The sequence below is a fragment of the Mastigoproctus giganteus genome, chromosome 7 (assembly GCF_048544385.1).
Source record: "Mastigoproctus giganteus isolate SK-2022 chromosome 7, ASM4854438v1, whole genome shotgun sequence".
Taxonomy (NCBI): domain Eukaryota; kingdom Metazoa; phylum Arthropoda; class Arachnida; order Uropygi; family Thelyphonidae; genus Mastigoproctus; species Mastigoproctus giganteus.
Genome location: NC_143581.1, coordinates 9,507,794 through 9,524,229, shown reverse-complemented (window position 1 = coordinate 9,524,229; position 16,436 = coordinate 9,507,794). Strand labels below are relative to the sequence as shown.

Here is a 16,436-nt window from a genome sequence, read left to right as displayed (position 1 = left end):
AGTTATTCAGGGAGGGGAATGCTAGAGGTGAATTAAACTCTGGCAGTCAGCTACATGATTTTGTAATAACTGAGAGGAAAGTGGAGGAGAAATTGTTGAAGATAAACATAAGAAAGGCACCTGGGTTGGATGGGATCTATCCAGTTATATTACAGGAGGCAGCGAACAAAGTAAGCAAACCCTTAGCCATAATTATGAGAGCTTCCTTGGACTCAGGGGAAGTACCCATGGACTGGAGATGCAAAAATGTGACCCAAATTCACAAAGGAGGATGAAAGAGTGACACAAGTAATTAGACCTGTTGGTTTAATTTCTGTTCCAGGGAAATTAATGGAGGCACTGGTTAAAGAAGCAATGCAGGATCATCTGGACAAGATTTCAGTTATAGCTTGGTCACAGCATGGGTTTGTTAAGGGGAAGTCTTGTCTGACCAATTTTATGGATTCTGTGAGGTGGTCACAAAGGAACTGGATGCAAAGAATAATTTTGATATCATATACTTGGATTTCAGAAAGCTTTTGATACTGTTGCACATGGAACACTGCTGCACAAATTGGAGAAGTATGACATTGGAGGCAAATTGCTGCTATGGAAAAAGGGATGGCTGAGTGGGAGAAGACAGAGAGTGGTAATCAATGGACACAGCTCTTTGTTGGACTAATGTTATTAGTGAAGTTCCCCAGGGTTCAGTGTTGGGCAGATTGTTGTTTTCTGTATTTATTAATGATATTGACAACACTATATCAGGCTTAATGTCTTAAGTTTGCAGATGATACAAAGGTCGGCAGGGTTATTAATGACACTAATGACAGTATGCTGCTGCAACAGGATCTAGAAAAGTTGAGCAGATGGACTGAGAGGTGGCAACTGAAGTTTAACATTGACAAATGTAAAGTACTGCATATGGGAAGCAGTAACCCCAGAGTAATGTATCAACTGTATGGTACTACACTGACATTGGTAGAGAATGAAAAGGACCTGGGGGTAATTGTGCAGTCAGATATGAAATTTTCTGAGCAGTGCAGATGATCTGCAAGAGTAGCTCATGGTGTGTCTTGTCAATGGTATACAGGAATTTTTCTAGCAGGGATAAGGAGGTGATTATCCCATTGTATAAGGCAACAGTCAGGCCACACCTTGAGTACTGTATACAGATCTGGAGGCCTCATTTTAAGAAGGATGTAGAGCTGCTGGAACGAGTAGAGAGAAGGGTGAGAAGATTAGTGAATGGAACAAAGGGTTGCTCTTACAAAGAAAGGCTTAAGTTCTGCAAATTAGTGCCTGGAGACTAGACACTTGCGAGATGATCTGATTGAGGTGTATAAAGCCTTGAATGGTTTGAGCATGCTCTATGCTAATGGGATGCTAATCGCCTGAGAGGGCATAAATTCAAATTGAGAAAAGTTGTAGGATAGATGTGCTGAAGTTTGCCTCTAGCCAGCGGGTGATTGATTGCTGGAACAAATTTCCATCTGTTGTTGTAGAAGTTGATAGCTTAAATAGATTCAAGGTAGAACTAGACAAATATTTGAACCATGTGGATGGGTGAAATGAGAAGGGTTTTTTTTTTTTTTTTTTTTGACTGATGCTGTATAAGCTTGCTTTCTTGCTTCATATGCATTTACTAATGCTAATAATGACTGTAGGAAAAGTCTCAGATAATCCAGCAGATGTTACTGATAAATTGAAAAGGTAGTTTGCACTGATCTTTACATAGAAAAATCCTTCATAAGTGCAAGTGAAGCTGGGCAGTATGAATTTATAGGTACTGAAGTTACAGAAGATTGTTTATTAGAAAAACTTTTTTTATGCCTAAAGGAAAGTAAAGCTCTCAGAGTTGATGGCATACACCCATTAATTTTGAAGGCAACAGTAAGAGAATGCATTGAAACATATTAAGGCAATAATTCCCATATAATTAAGATTAATTTCAGGGAATTATTGTATTCAGAAGAGATTTCTTTGGATTGGAAAAGCGTCAGTGTATAACCAATACCTAAAGACAGTTCTAAAAGAGAAGAGTGTAATTGTTACAGACTGGCCAGTTTGACTTCAGTGGTAAGGAAAATCATTCAGACACTAATGAATAGTGCAATAATGGGGCATTTAGAAAGAAATAGAATTTTGAAGGATATCCAACATAGTTTTTAAGGGAAAATCATCTGTAATTAACCTGTTTAACTATTTTGACAGTTACTCATGAAGTGGATATAGGAAATAGTTTCTGGAATGTTCATTTAGACTTAACCAAATAATTTACTCAGATCCTCATGAGTAGTTACTATATAAACTGGAACATGCTGGGATCAAGGGTAAGATTCTGAGATAGATCACCATGTGTTCCAAGGCTTGGGATTAATGGTTACTCTTTAGACTTCTTCTTCTTCTTCTTCTTCTTTGGTCCTTAGCTGGCAGCTGGGGGAGGCGGTTGGCCACGCAACCAGTATGCTGCTGTAGGTGCCGCAGGGTTTCGGACTTGCTCTGTGATGTTCTTCCATACCTTACGATCCATGGCTTCAGTCCTGGCCTGGTTAAGGTCGAGACGTCGGCTCTTCAAGTCATCTTCCACTTGCTTGGCCCACGTTTTCCTAGGCGCGGTCCGTTGGATGCTCCATTGGGTGGGTCGTTGTCTCCAAAGGAGTGTGGATGGTATTCTGTTCGTGCCCATTCTACATACGTGGCCAAACCATCTGAGCCTTCGCTTCTGGATTTGGTCGGCAATGGTTGGTTGCTGTTGGCATCTGGCGCGGATGGTATCATTAGTGATGCGGTCGCGAAAAGAGATGCCCAAGATCTGCCGCAGGCATCGCATTTGGAATACCTCAAGTTTGTTCAAATCTAACTTGAGACAAATCCATGTTTCCGATCCGTAAAGAAGAATGGGCAGGATCAAAGTCCGGAAGAGTCGGATTTTAGTCTTTGTGGAAATGTTGGTCCTCTTCCACAGACACCATTTGAGCGAGGCGAACGCAGTGGCCGCCTGTCCAATTCTGCTGTGGATTTCCATGGTGGATGCAACTTTCTTCTCCTGGACCAGCGACCCAAGGTATTTAAAGTCCTGCACTTGCTCGATCTGGACGCCTTCGAGATAGATGGTGGCTTGCGACCCATCTGTTGTCAGGGCCTTTGTCTTACCAGCATTGATCTTCAAACCGTATGGCCGGGCAATGCGGGCAATGTCGTAGAGGATTTCCGTGGCTTCAGCGTCGTTACCGGCAAGGATAGCACTATCATCAGCAAACATCAGGTCAGTCACATAGTGATCCTTGTCATATTGTATGCCCTGTCTGTTTCTGAATGCTTGCCTCATAATGGCGTCGACCACGATGTTGAAAAGCAACGGGGAGGCTACATCCCCTTGGCGGACTCCAGTTTGGATGGTAAATTCCTCAGATAAATCGTTCTGGATGCGCACCTGGCTGGTTAAACCGTTGTATGCAGTTTGGAGGAGTGTGATGACTTTTCGAGGTACATGTTCAACCTCTAGTAGTTTCCATAAGGCAGGCCGGTGGACACAGTCGAAAGCAGACTTAAAGTCAATGAAAACAATGACGGTTCGCTGTCCACACCGGATCCTCTCCTCCATCAGCTGACGAATGGCAAAGATTTGATCACTCTTTAGACTGGTCTAACATTAGAAGTGGGATCACCCATTGATCTATCTTGGGACCACCGATTTGATAATGATTTTCAAAAATGACATTAGTGAAGTGACAGTTGGCGAGATGTTAAAATTTTTAGATGATGTGAAGAGGAGAGTGGTTAACGTTCAGTGCCAAGTGCACTTTCATAATGACTTGGATAGGCTTCAAGGATGGTCAGAAATGTGGCAGCTATGTTTTAATGCAGCAAAACAGAAGGTAATTAATTGATGCATTGTATTTTTCTTGTTTATTTTTTTATATTATTTTTGCTGCATTCAATATATATAATTTTAGAGAATACCGACCCCAAAACAACCTATACACTTAATAGGTTTTAATTAAGAACAGTAGAGGAAGACAGGATTTGGGATTACAACAGAGACAGATATGAAGTTCTCCCAGCAATTCAGACAGACAGCAAGGAAGGCCCATGGTTTCCTACTGATGATTTTTCAAACATTTGTTTGTAAGAGATAGGGCGATGTCATAATTACATATTATAAGACAATTGTAAGGCCACACTTGGAATACTGTGTCCAAGTGTGGAGATCATACCTAAAAAAAGACTGACCTTCTGGAAAGGATCCAAAGTTGGGCAATCCACTTGGCCAGGCCTGGCACTAGGGGTGCACAAGTGAGGCACCTGCCACAGGGTAGCATCTAAAATAGGCACCACACTGCGAATGTTTTACATTTAACATTCAATATCAAATTTCTACTTTCTCGCTACCTGTTTTACAACTCAAAATTTTGAAAATACTTCTAAATTTAAGAATTATTAATAAATATTTTATTAAGTGTTTTCTTTTTATGGTTCTGCAGAATGCAAACATTTTTCTGTGGGGCTTGGATAAATTTGCGAGAGCTTTTTTAAGTCATTCTCCGGATTAACCCCACAAACAGAAATACTAGATGTACCACTGTATATATATATATGCGTGTTAAGACACGATATGATGAATTAGGTGGTGTTTGTGGAACCAAGGTTTTGCCTCAGGCACCACAAACACTAGTGCTGTTCCAGCTCTTGGTAAGATCTGCCAAAGGCAAGCCTTATAAGGAAGGCCATTGAATATGCAAGGCTACAGAGCTCAGGAACCAGCCACCTTATAGGGAGTCTGATTGAAATATAAGGCTCTAAAGAGGGGGGGGGTTGTAAAATGAATCAATTTTCAGTCATAATTCCAGCAGCAACAGACCACAAATTCCAATTACAAGGAGAGAAGTTTTTATAATGGATTACAAGAAGTCTTTATTTAAAGGGAATGTTATTAATTACTGGAATAAGTTAACTCTGTGGATAGTTGAGACTCAACAGTTTGAGTAAATTCAAAGGTCAGCTGGATAGATACTTATGTGAGGAGGGAAATACTTAGGTAGTTTTCCTTTTTTTATAATATATTTTTATTATTTTTTTTGTTTATTTTTTATATTATTTTTATTGTTTAATTTTTTATTTATTTCCTTTTTACTGGTACATTAAAAGCCTGTAGCTTCCTTCCTTGAAAGGGTTAAAAGAAGAATTCTTTATTGCATACAAAGCTATTGCTATCTTGGATGTATGCTGAGCAAAGACTGGGATCATTATATTGAAGTATGTCAAGAATTGAACAAGCAAGTGCAGCCTTCCTTAAAATGAAGAATCTTCTATGTCACAGTGATTTTACGCTTCCTTTAAGAACAAGAATATTGAGATGTTTTGTCTTTTCTGTCCTCCTTTATGGAACTGAGGTCTGGACTGACAAAGAAGACCCAGAATAAGTTAAATGCTTTTGAGATGTGGTGTTACAGATGAACTTTAAGGGTGTCATGGATTGATTAGATAAAGAATGATGAGATCAAGAGGCGAATGAAGAAAAAGATAGAAATAACTAATACTATTAAGGAGAGGAAACTGAAATATTTAGGACATTTGATGAGGAACAACAAATATAAGATGTTTCAATTGACAATCCAGAGCAAGATCAATGGAAAAAGAAATCGAAGTAAAAGAAGGAAATCTTGGTTAACAAACCTCAGAGTGGTATGATCAGAGTAATGAGAGTTTGTTTAGGACTTCTACCTCATGTTTGTCCATTGCGAAGATGACAGCCAAACTCTGCAAAGAGATACAGCACACTGAAGAAGCTTCCTTCCACTACATGGCTAATACTAAGTAGTAGAATTATAGATGCTAATACAGAAACGTCATGCAGCAGAAACTGAATGCTATGAGACAGAGAGTGTAGAGACTTTGTACAAGATAGTTACACAGATGTGGGAACAATATTCCATGGCAGGGCAGATTTGCAGTTTTAACAGATTAGTTTTTTTTTTTGTTGATACAGAGGAAATAGCATTTGTATGTGCATATGCTGAGAGATTAGAAGTTAGGGTGAACCTTAACCGAAATATGTGATCACATCTAGAAATCTGAGTGTCAAAAAAGACATGTAAAAGAGTATTGTTTTTGCTTATGTTCTTTATATTCAAACACAAATTTATGCAGTTTAAAATGATATACAGAAAATGGACAAAAAAAATGGGAACACTAAGGTTCTCAGAAAGCATTAGGTTTATGCTAAACAGCCGTACCTATGTGTCACTAATGAAGGTACAAAACATGCAACTGATATCCTAGCATGATTAGTGTCATATCTGTAAAGGCAAAACTGACCTGAATGCATGTAATTATTGGTAAAATGTCTATTGCACTACTGCTCCTGACCACTCAGCTACAGAGGCCTCCATCAGTAAGAATATTAACTGCTAAAAGTTTTGAGGCATATTTTGATGGTCTCATCATCATTTTGAAAGAGAATTATTCTAGTAAATAAACCCCAATTTGTGAAATAGCAAATGATACTTACTCTTGATGCACTGAAAACCGGAGTATCCCCGTGGACAGTGGCACTTTCCATCCTCGTCACACGATCCTCCATTTTGGCAAGGGGGTACACAAATCCCTGTAAACAAACAATACAGATCAGTAGGATTGCTTAAGTTTTACTATATCTGAAGCACAAAATCTATATGTAGGTGATGAATTAACATGCAAGCTGGCAATAATGTTTCTCAGAATAAAGAAAAGGTTTATTCTATACATGGATAAGACTTAAAATCAAAATAAGAAAAGAATAAATATCTTGGGAAGGTTTTTGTTGCTCCTTCTTCACTGCCAATTATGCTGTACGGGTAATAGGTTGAGTTGTTTGAAAAAAATTTTTGTAACTGAGGCTTGGGTAAATAAGTCTATAAGGTGTGAAAATACTGTGTCTAAGATATCTTGGAGGATGCTAGTCCTAAAGATACAAAAAGGAAGCAGCAACAAGATTGTATACTGCAATTTCAGACCCACTTCTTTGTTATACACTTTATTTAAACTACTAGAAAACGTGGTGACAGAACTAACTTTCCTGAAAGAGATGAGTTGCAAATACGAAGTATGGTTTCCAACAGTAACACATCCAAAAGAAATACAAAGAATTTTGCATTGGTTTCTTATGACTTGATAAGCACATGCATAAAGCTCTTATATTTGTAGGTAATTATACTTTAATAAATACATTTCTGTTTATACTCAGATGGCAGTACACAGTCAAACTTGCATGAGACAGTATAAGAATATTACCAGATTCTGGTATCATGTGAATTCAAATATACAATGAATTATTCTTAAAATAGGCCTAGGGGGAGGAATAACAACTCAGACTGCAAAAGATACATCAACCTGCATATATAGCACAGACTTTAATAAAATTAAATTAAATTAAACAAAAGATAAAACTGAGTATTTAACATTAAAATAAAATACACTGATTAAACGTATGAAGTAAAAAGTAATAAAAAATAATAATTAGATAAAATTAAAAATATGAATATAAGGTTAAAAGAAATTAAAACAACACCGAAGCTTTCAAAGGTGACTGCCTCCTTTTTCAACAGTGGAACTTTGTAGACAGGGTACATCCTTAAATAATACCAACAGGATCATGGCTCTCAGTAAATGCAACTGGAGAAGCATGAGCATTATCCTCCACACATGCATGGAGACCAGAAATGGCCCATGAGTGTGCCAAGTGGAACCTTTCATCCCATCCAATGATCATGATCTTGAAGAGAGGACGAATATAGACTCCCGTCTCAATTAATGGTATTATGTCCCAAGGAACAAATTTTTAAGTTCCTGAGCCATTTCTGTTGCCAATCAACAATAACTGCATCTGGAGAAATTTGATATTAGTATTAACAATGGCAACATGGTGCAAGGAAGCCTATGGCTTATGCTGCACCAGCCAAAATTAATAATAAAATAAAATAAAATAACAAAAAATAAATAAAATAAAATAATAATAAAAAATAATAATAAGAGAAAAGGAAATAGACAACCTATGTGTTTCCCTCCTCCTGTAGGTTGACCTTTGAATTTCTCAAAACTGTCATCCTCTACCACCCATGTAGGTAACTTATTCCAAGGGGAATATAACTTGCTGGTTAAAAAACTTTCTGCAATTCAGTGTAAACATCTCCCTCTATAACTTGAAATTATGGCTCCCTTGTTCTAGAATCATTTATAACCATGAAAATTTTGTCCTTATTCATTTTGCTTATGCCTCTCAGAGCTTTAAACACTTCAATTAAGTCTCCTCCAAGGCGCCTAGTTTCCAAGCTCTGCAACCCACATATTCGAATCTGTTAGCATTAGCAAAGGCACATGATGCAAGAAAGCAAGCTTATATAGCATTAGCCAAAAAATATCTTCTAATGTCACTCATCCACTTGCTCCAAATGTTTGTCTAGTTCTGCCTTGAATCTATTTAAGCTATCAACTTCTACGACAGATGGAAGTGTGTTCCAGCAATCACCAACCTGCTGGCTAAAAGCAAACTTCCACACATCTATCCTACAACTGTCTTTCCTCAATTAGAATTTATGCCCTCTCAGGTGATTATTCTGAGCAAGAGGAAGAATCTCATCAGCACTGAGCATGCTCAAACCATTCAAGGCTTTATACACCTCAATCAGATCACCTCACAGGTGCCTAGTCTCCAGACACTGTAATCTGCAAAATTTAAGCCTTTCTTCGTAAGAGCAACCCTTTGTTCCATTCACTAATCTTGTTGCCCTTCACTGCACTTGCTCCAGCAGCTCTACATCCTTCCTAAAATGAGGCCTCCAAACTTAAGGAGGTGATTATTCCATAAGGAGGTGATTATTCCCTTGTATAAGGCAATGGTCAGGCCACACCTAGAGTACTGTATACAGGCCTGGAGGCCTCATTTCAGGAAGGATGTAGAGCTGCTGGAACGAGTACAGAGAAGGGCAACTAGATTGGTGAATGGGACAAAGGGGTTCTCTTACGAAGAAAGGCTTAAGTTTTGCAAATTACAGTGTCTGGAAACTAGGCACCAGCGGGGTGATCTGATAGAGGTGTACAAAGCCTTGAATGGTTTGAGCATGCTCAATGCTGATGGGATTCTTCCTCTAGCTCAGAAAAATCACCTGAGAGGGCATAAATTCAAATTGAGGAAAGACAGATGTAGGATAGATGTGCGGAAATTTGCCTTTAGCCAGCGGGTGGTTGGTGGGTGGAACAGACTTCCATCCCTTGTCGTGGAAGTTGATAGCCTAAATAAGTTTAAGGCTCAGCTGGACAGGTATTTCGAACGAACAGAGGGGTGAAGTGGAAGTGGTTATTTTTATTTATTTATGTTACTTTTTTTTTTTGGCTGATGCTGCATAAGCTTGCTTTCTTGCATCAAATGCCTCTACTAATGCTAATGCTAACTTGTATACAGTACTGAAAGTGTCGCCAGACCATTGCCTCATACAAGAGATAATCATCTCCTTATCCCTGCTAGAAAAATTCCTGTATATCATTGACAAGAAACAGTGGGCTACTCCTGCAGACCATCTGCACTGCTCAGAAAATTTAATATCTGACTGCACAATTACCCACAGGTCCTTTTCAATCTCTACCACTGTCAGTGTAGTAACACACAGTTGACACGTTATTCTGGGGTTACTGCTTCCCATATGCAGTACTTTACATTTTTCAATGTTAAACTTCAGTTGTCACTTCTCAGTACATCTGCTCAACTTTTCTAGATCCTGTTGAAGCAGCGTACTGTCATTAACAATCCAGCCAACCTTTGTATCATCTGCAAACTTGGACATTAAGCCTGATATACCATCATCAATATCATTAATAAATACAGAAAACAACAATGGACCCAACACTGAACCCTGAGGGTCTCCACTAATAACATTAGTCCACGAAGAGCAGTGTCCATTGATTACCACTCTCCGTCTTCTCCCACTCAACCATCCCTTTATCCATAGCAACAATTTTTCTCCAATGCCACACTGCTCCAATTTGCGCAACAGTCTTCCATGTGCAACAGTAACAAAAGCCTTTCTAAGATCCAAATACAGTCAATTCCAGTTATTTGGGACACATTGGGACTAGTGCATTTTGGCTCGATTAAGCAGATGCCCCAATTATCCGAAGTTTCACGTAAATAGTTAAAAATACAATGTACCCCCCCTTTTCAATTAGTTCATTGTACAATCAAATCACATTATGAAAAACTCACCATAGTAAAGTACCGTCCACTATACGATGTGTAGTAAGCGCCGGTCATTGTGATCACGTTCGTGAATTGAATTTTAATTCTATTAAACAGCGATTCTAATTAGCAAAAATAGGAGGAATATTATCCACAGGCTATAAAAGTAAAAATATATTAAGCACAAATTTACCCTTTATTACCTTACCAATTAAAAAATTAAATGATACATGAAATTCGGAAGAATATACGTGATAATCGGAATAATTAATACGTACTGTAATATGTACATACTAACTAAACTAGTTGACATTTCTGTTCACTAACATTTGTGGGTGGGGGTTAAAATTTAAAACAGTAAAAAGATAAGCAATCAATAACAAAAAACACGGCACACACAAATTGCAAATAACACGATACGTGCAAGTGAGAACGGAGTAACAAATTACGAAGCTTTAAAAATAGGAATGAAGAGAAGATTCTGAAATTATTATTTTTATATGATTGAAGATTCCATAGAAGTGTAAACACATTTTACCATAATAACCCACAAAATTCCAGCTGTCGATATTATCGCAAATTCAATAAGATCGAGTTTACTATCTGTTTATGATAGATTGCACTAACAGAAAAGCCCAATAAACGGGTGACTGCTAATTGTTTTTATTGTTTTGACCTCCAAAAATCCAAGAAAACTATGTGGTACTGTCGGAGACAATCGTAGGGTAATCTCCAGTGCTGCGGTCTCCTGCCCCGATTAAATGGCATTTTGTCCCAATTAAGCGAAGTAAACCCTGGCTATTTTCTCTATTGGGTTCTGTTTTTTTAAGATTTGTCCCAAATAAACGGCTGCCCCGATTAACCGGTGGCCCAAATAACCGGAATCCACTGTATATGATATCAAAGTTATTACCTGCATCCAGTTCCCTTGTGACCACATCATAGTATCGAATCAAATTGGTCAGATAAGACCTAACTAACCCATTCTGTGTCCAAGCTATAACTGAAGTCTTGTCTAGATGATCCTGCAGTATTTCTTTAACCAATGCCTCCATTAATTTCCCTGGAACAGAAGTTAAACTAACAGGTCTGTAATTACCTGTGATTCCCTTTGATCCTCCTTTGTGGATTGGGGTCACATTTGCACATCTCCAAGTCATGGGTACCTCACCTGAGTCCAAGGAAGACTCATAATTATGGCTAAGGATTTGCTTACTTTGTTTGCTGCTTCCTTTAATATAACTGGATAGATCCCATCTACCCTTGGTGCCTTTCTTATATTTATCTTCAATAATTTCTCCCCCACTTTCCTCTCGGTTATTACAAAATCATCTAGCTCACTGCCAGTTTAATTCAGCTCTGGCATTCCCCTCCTTGAATAACTCCCTATGCGTGAATGTAGATGCAAAATACCCATTTAGTTTGTTAGCTACCTGAGCAGGATCATCAACAGTTGAACCATCGATATCAAGTGGACCAATCTGATCCATCCCCTTCCTTCTACAGTTTATATAAGTAAAGAAGTCTTTGCTGTTTTTCTTTGCATCTTTTGACAAAGATTTCTTGTAATCCAACTTTGCCTGCCTAACCTCCTTTGTGACTTGGTTACAGACCAACTTAAAATATATTATAGGCTTCTGTATCACCTGTTAATTTATATGTATGCCATGCATTTTACTTCTCTGCCACATGTCTCATTAGTTCATCTGACATCCATTTAGCCTAAACCTTGAACAATATTTCTTAGTTGGTATGTAAAGCCTAGTAGCTTCAAAGATTAATTCTTTGAATGCTTCCCACTTTGAATTTGCTGTTGGTAACATCATCAGTTGGTCCCACCGTATAGAATTTAAATATTGTCTCAGACCTCCGTAGTCGCCTTTACGAAAGCAAAAACCCTTCCCCTGATGGTACTTACCTCTTTGAGTAAATCCCACTTCAGCACACTGTGATCACTGCCACCTAGTGGTTCCTTTATCTGCAGATTCTTAATGCATGAAGAATCACTACTTATAATCAGATCAAGAGTATTACTCCCTCTAGTTGCCTCCCGAACATGCTGCTGTAGAAAATAATTATCCAATACATCTACAAAACCTTGCTAGTGTTTAAGTGACCAACTCACAAATTCCAGTCAATATCCAGGAAATTAAAATCCCCCATAATAAGACTCTCTGTATGGTCATTTATTATACTCATCAGAGTGATTAGGACTACAACACACTACTCTCAATTTTGATTTTTCCAGTGCTTATGTCACACCAAACTGACTTAACACTGCACTGTCTAGCCATGTCGACTGGCTGTACTTCCTTTGATTTTATGTGTTTCTTAACTAATAGCATAACCCCTCCTATCTTGTCTATCCATCCTGTACACATTGTACTCCCCAAATTCCAGTTCTGCATTCCTTATATCTGTGTGACACCACGTCTCTGATATCCCAACAATATCTGCCTTTGAAATTTTGACCAAAACCTCAAATTAATCAAATTTATTTATCAAAGTTAGCTTAGTATAGTTAGCATAGTTATTTAAGTTAGCTTAGTATAGTATAGTATTATCAATTAATCAGTAAAATGTATTAATCTTATCAAATTTTATTGTCAATTAAACTGTACTTAAACGGAATCATGACCCAGACTAGAGCAGTAAAGCAACAGTCACAGATTTGTCAGAGTGCTGTGGCTTGGGGGAGAACCGAAGAGGGCGATTCTCCAATGCATCTCAGTCTAAAAAAAAATTGCAAAATGTGAAATGTTTGCAGACCTGTCTAGAATAGGACATGATCTAGCCAATGTCTTTGTGTGTGCTAGGTGCAGAGACTGTGAGGAAATTAGGCGCCAACTGAGCGTTCTGTTGGGTGTCTATGAGAATTTGAGGTGTAGGGTCGATGCTCTTGAGGAAATTAATATGAGGGGTCCATCAAGCTCTCAGCTGCCTAACTCAATGCCAGATCTCCTGTGCATCAGACTGTTATTGTTGTTGTTATTTGGTTTTTAGGAGCATTAGCAACTAAGGCCATATTGCTCCGGGGATGTGCGGTGGTCATTCCTTGACCTTTCTGCATCCTCCATATTTGGTGGGCATGAGTTTGAACCCCGGTCTAATCAAGAAACGTGTGCTACGCACTGCTGCTCCTGCCCACCTGGCTACGGAGGCACCTTGTGCATCAGGCAACACAGCGGCAATCTCCAAGGCAGAATGTGCTGGTCCCATAGGAACTAGTTATGGTTGGTGACTCTATAGTCAGGGAAATGGGGAACATGCTATGTAAAAAGGATAGGTGGAACGGGACCAGGGTATGTCTGCCAGGGGCAAAGTTTGATGACATTGTAGAGCGGATATCATCTTTTAAGGGCACAAAAGGTGATATTTTTGTACACGTTGGTACTAATGATATTAAGAGTAGGAGACCAGCAGAATTACTTAATAAGTACAAGTCAATGTTGAAAAAAAGTCACGAGTTAGGGTTGAATTTAAAAGTGTCTACAATTCTGCCCTAACACGATAGGAGGGAGTATATGATGAGAGCCTTGTCAATCAATTTAGCCCTGGAGAGACTGTGCAAGGCTCATTGGGTAGAATTTTTTTCAGCATGGTCTGTGCTTGCTAACAGAACAGACTGCTTCTACACGGATGGGATACACTTATTATTATTATCAGCCATATGGCACAAGGAAGCCTGAGGCTTATGCTGCACCAGCCAAAACAAAAAAATTCCAGAGTTACCCTGAGAGAGAGAGGTGGGGAGGGGAGTCAGAAGTAGAAAGGAATCACCAAGAAAGAGAAGAATGATGATATCCAGCTCAGGACCCTGGGTATGCCAAACCAATCCATACTCACAAGATGTGAGATCTTCTATCCTTGCATAGTTGCCCGAGTAAAATTTTAGCTATATTCGGAACGCTTCGCAGTTCTTCAATCAAAATGGAAAAGAATTCGAAAATTCCATTATCAAACAAGCTTTTACCAATGCGAACTGTTAATAGAAAGGGTGCAAGAATATTTGCTGTTGTTGTTGTTTGTTATTTTGGTTTTTAGGAGCATTAGCAACTAAGGCCATATTGCTCCGGGGATATGTGGTGGTCATTCCCTGACCTTTCCGCATCCTTCGTATTTGATGGTAACGGGCTCAAACCCCGGTCTAATCAAGAAGCGTGTGCTACGCACTGCTGCTTCTTCCCACCTGGCTACGGAGGCGAATATTTGCTGATGCTATCAAGGCAGTGTTATGTGGGTCACAAAACTGCTAGCTTGGGGGAGGGAATCACAGACTAAAAGATTAACAGTAGCCGCAGGCAGAGACAAAAGTGATTCTTGCACTACTTCTATTGTAACAAGCAGCAGCCTAGAGAGCAAGTTGCTGGGGACTTCAACAGCTGCTGGGAGTCTTTTTTTTGGTAGTTGTTGTTGGCACATCGGCTTCTGTGGTCATAATGCACCTTCCAAGGTTTTTGCAGTACTTTGATCCGAGCCAGAGGCAGGATTCGAACCCGTGACCTTTGGGTTGCCTGGCAGGCACTTTACCCACCCGGCTAGCCCAGTCGGCGCTGGGAGTCATCATGGAAAAAATAAATACATGGACTGTGTTAGGGTAACTAAGGATAAGAACAGGTGTATGTATGTATACTTGCATGTACACCAATGCTAGAAGTATAGAAAATAAATCTGATGAATTTGAAGTGCTGATCAAGGCATCAAAGTCAGATATTGTTGGGATATCAGAGACATGGTGTCACACAGACATAAGCAGTGCAGAATTTGAATTTGGGGAGTACAATGTGTACAGAAAGGATAGACAAGGTAGGAAGGGAGGAGGGATTATGCTGTTAGTTAAGAAACACATAAAATCTAACGAAATGCATCCATTTGACATGGGTGGACAGTGCAACGTTGAGTCAGTTTGGTGTAGCATAAACACTAGGAAAGGGAAAATGAGAGTAGCAGTGTGTTATAGTCCTAATGACTGAAAGTTGATAGGTTAAAAAAATTTAAGGAGGAACTGGACAAAGATTTAGAGGGAATGGTTGTGTGAATTTTTTTTTTTTTTTGACTGATGCTACATAAGCTCATGCGCTTGCTTTCTTGCATCATATACCACGATTTGAGACTAGATAAGCACTGGAAGCAAAACTACACACATCCATGCAGGAACAATTAACACCAATCTAGTGGTTGAATGGTCAACCTCGTGCCCACGCACACCTGATAGCATGCTCGTCTGTGTCCATTAAATTTTGTCTCTAACGTCTCTATTCAGTTAGAATTTGCTGACGAAGAGGCACGTTTAGCCTCAAAAGCTGCAAACCATTTTTAATTAAAGTTTATTATGTTTTACTCTATATATGTATTAATATTTATTTCTAAGCAATGGATTCCAGTACAACAGGCCCATTTACTTTCAAGAGAACATAAATTTGCTTGATTTTTTTTTAACATAATTTTCCTTTTATTTTATTATTGTGATAGAGTACAAATGCGATTTAGAATTTAAAGTTTATTTCCAGAATTTCAGAATGACTTTTGCTATTTTTGTTTGTTGTTTCAGTATATTATATGCGAGATATGTTGTAATTCTTTTCTTTTTTCAATAAATTAATAATAATTATTTACGCCTTATTTTATTTTTTAAATGAAATATTTTGGGGGGGAGGCAAATTTGATTTCACTTACTGGCAACACACAGGGTCGCAGTGGCCCTGGATGTAGATTTGCTAGAATGAGTACAGAGAAGGACAACAAGATTGGTGAGAGGAACAAAGGGGTTCTCTTAGCAGGAGAAGCTTAAATTCTGCCAGTTGCAGCATCTGGAGACTAGGCACCTGTGAGGTGATCTGATTGAGGTGTATAAGGCCTTGAATGGTTTGAGCAAGCTCAATGCTGATGGTATTCCTTCCTCTTGCCCAGATTAATCACATGAGGGGACATAAATTCAAATTGAGGAAAGACAGTTGCAGAACAGATGTGCAGAAATTTGCCTTTAGCCAGCGTGTGGTTGATTGCTAGAACAAACTTCCACATGTCATTGTAGAAGTTGACAGCTTAAATAAATTCAAGGCAGAACTAAACAAACATTTGGTTTGGAGTGAATGGATGGGTGAAATGGGAAAGTTTTTTTTGTTTTTTTTTTGGCTGATGCTGTATAAGCTTGCTTTCTTGCATCATATGCCTCTTCTAATGCTAATGCTAATATTCAACTAAGACCAAATCTCCCATTCTCTCAAGACACTGAAGGAGTTGA

General features: G+C 38.8%; 1 protein-coding gene across 1 annotated transcript in view; it reads right to left on the bottom strand.

Annotated features, from left to right (window-relative positions):
- Nucleotides 1-16,436, bottom strand: part of LOC150082478 (uncharacterized) — a 45,622-nt gene that overhangs the window by 5,642 nt on the left and 23,544 nt on the right. Inside the window, exon 6 of the mRNA XM_090377781.1 lies at nucleotides 6,494-6,589. Coding sequence (XP_090233907.1) covers nucleotides 6,494-6,589 — 96 coding nt within the window. The remainder of the gene's footprint in view (nucleotides 1-6,493; nucleotides 6,590-16,436) is intronic.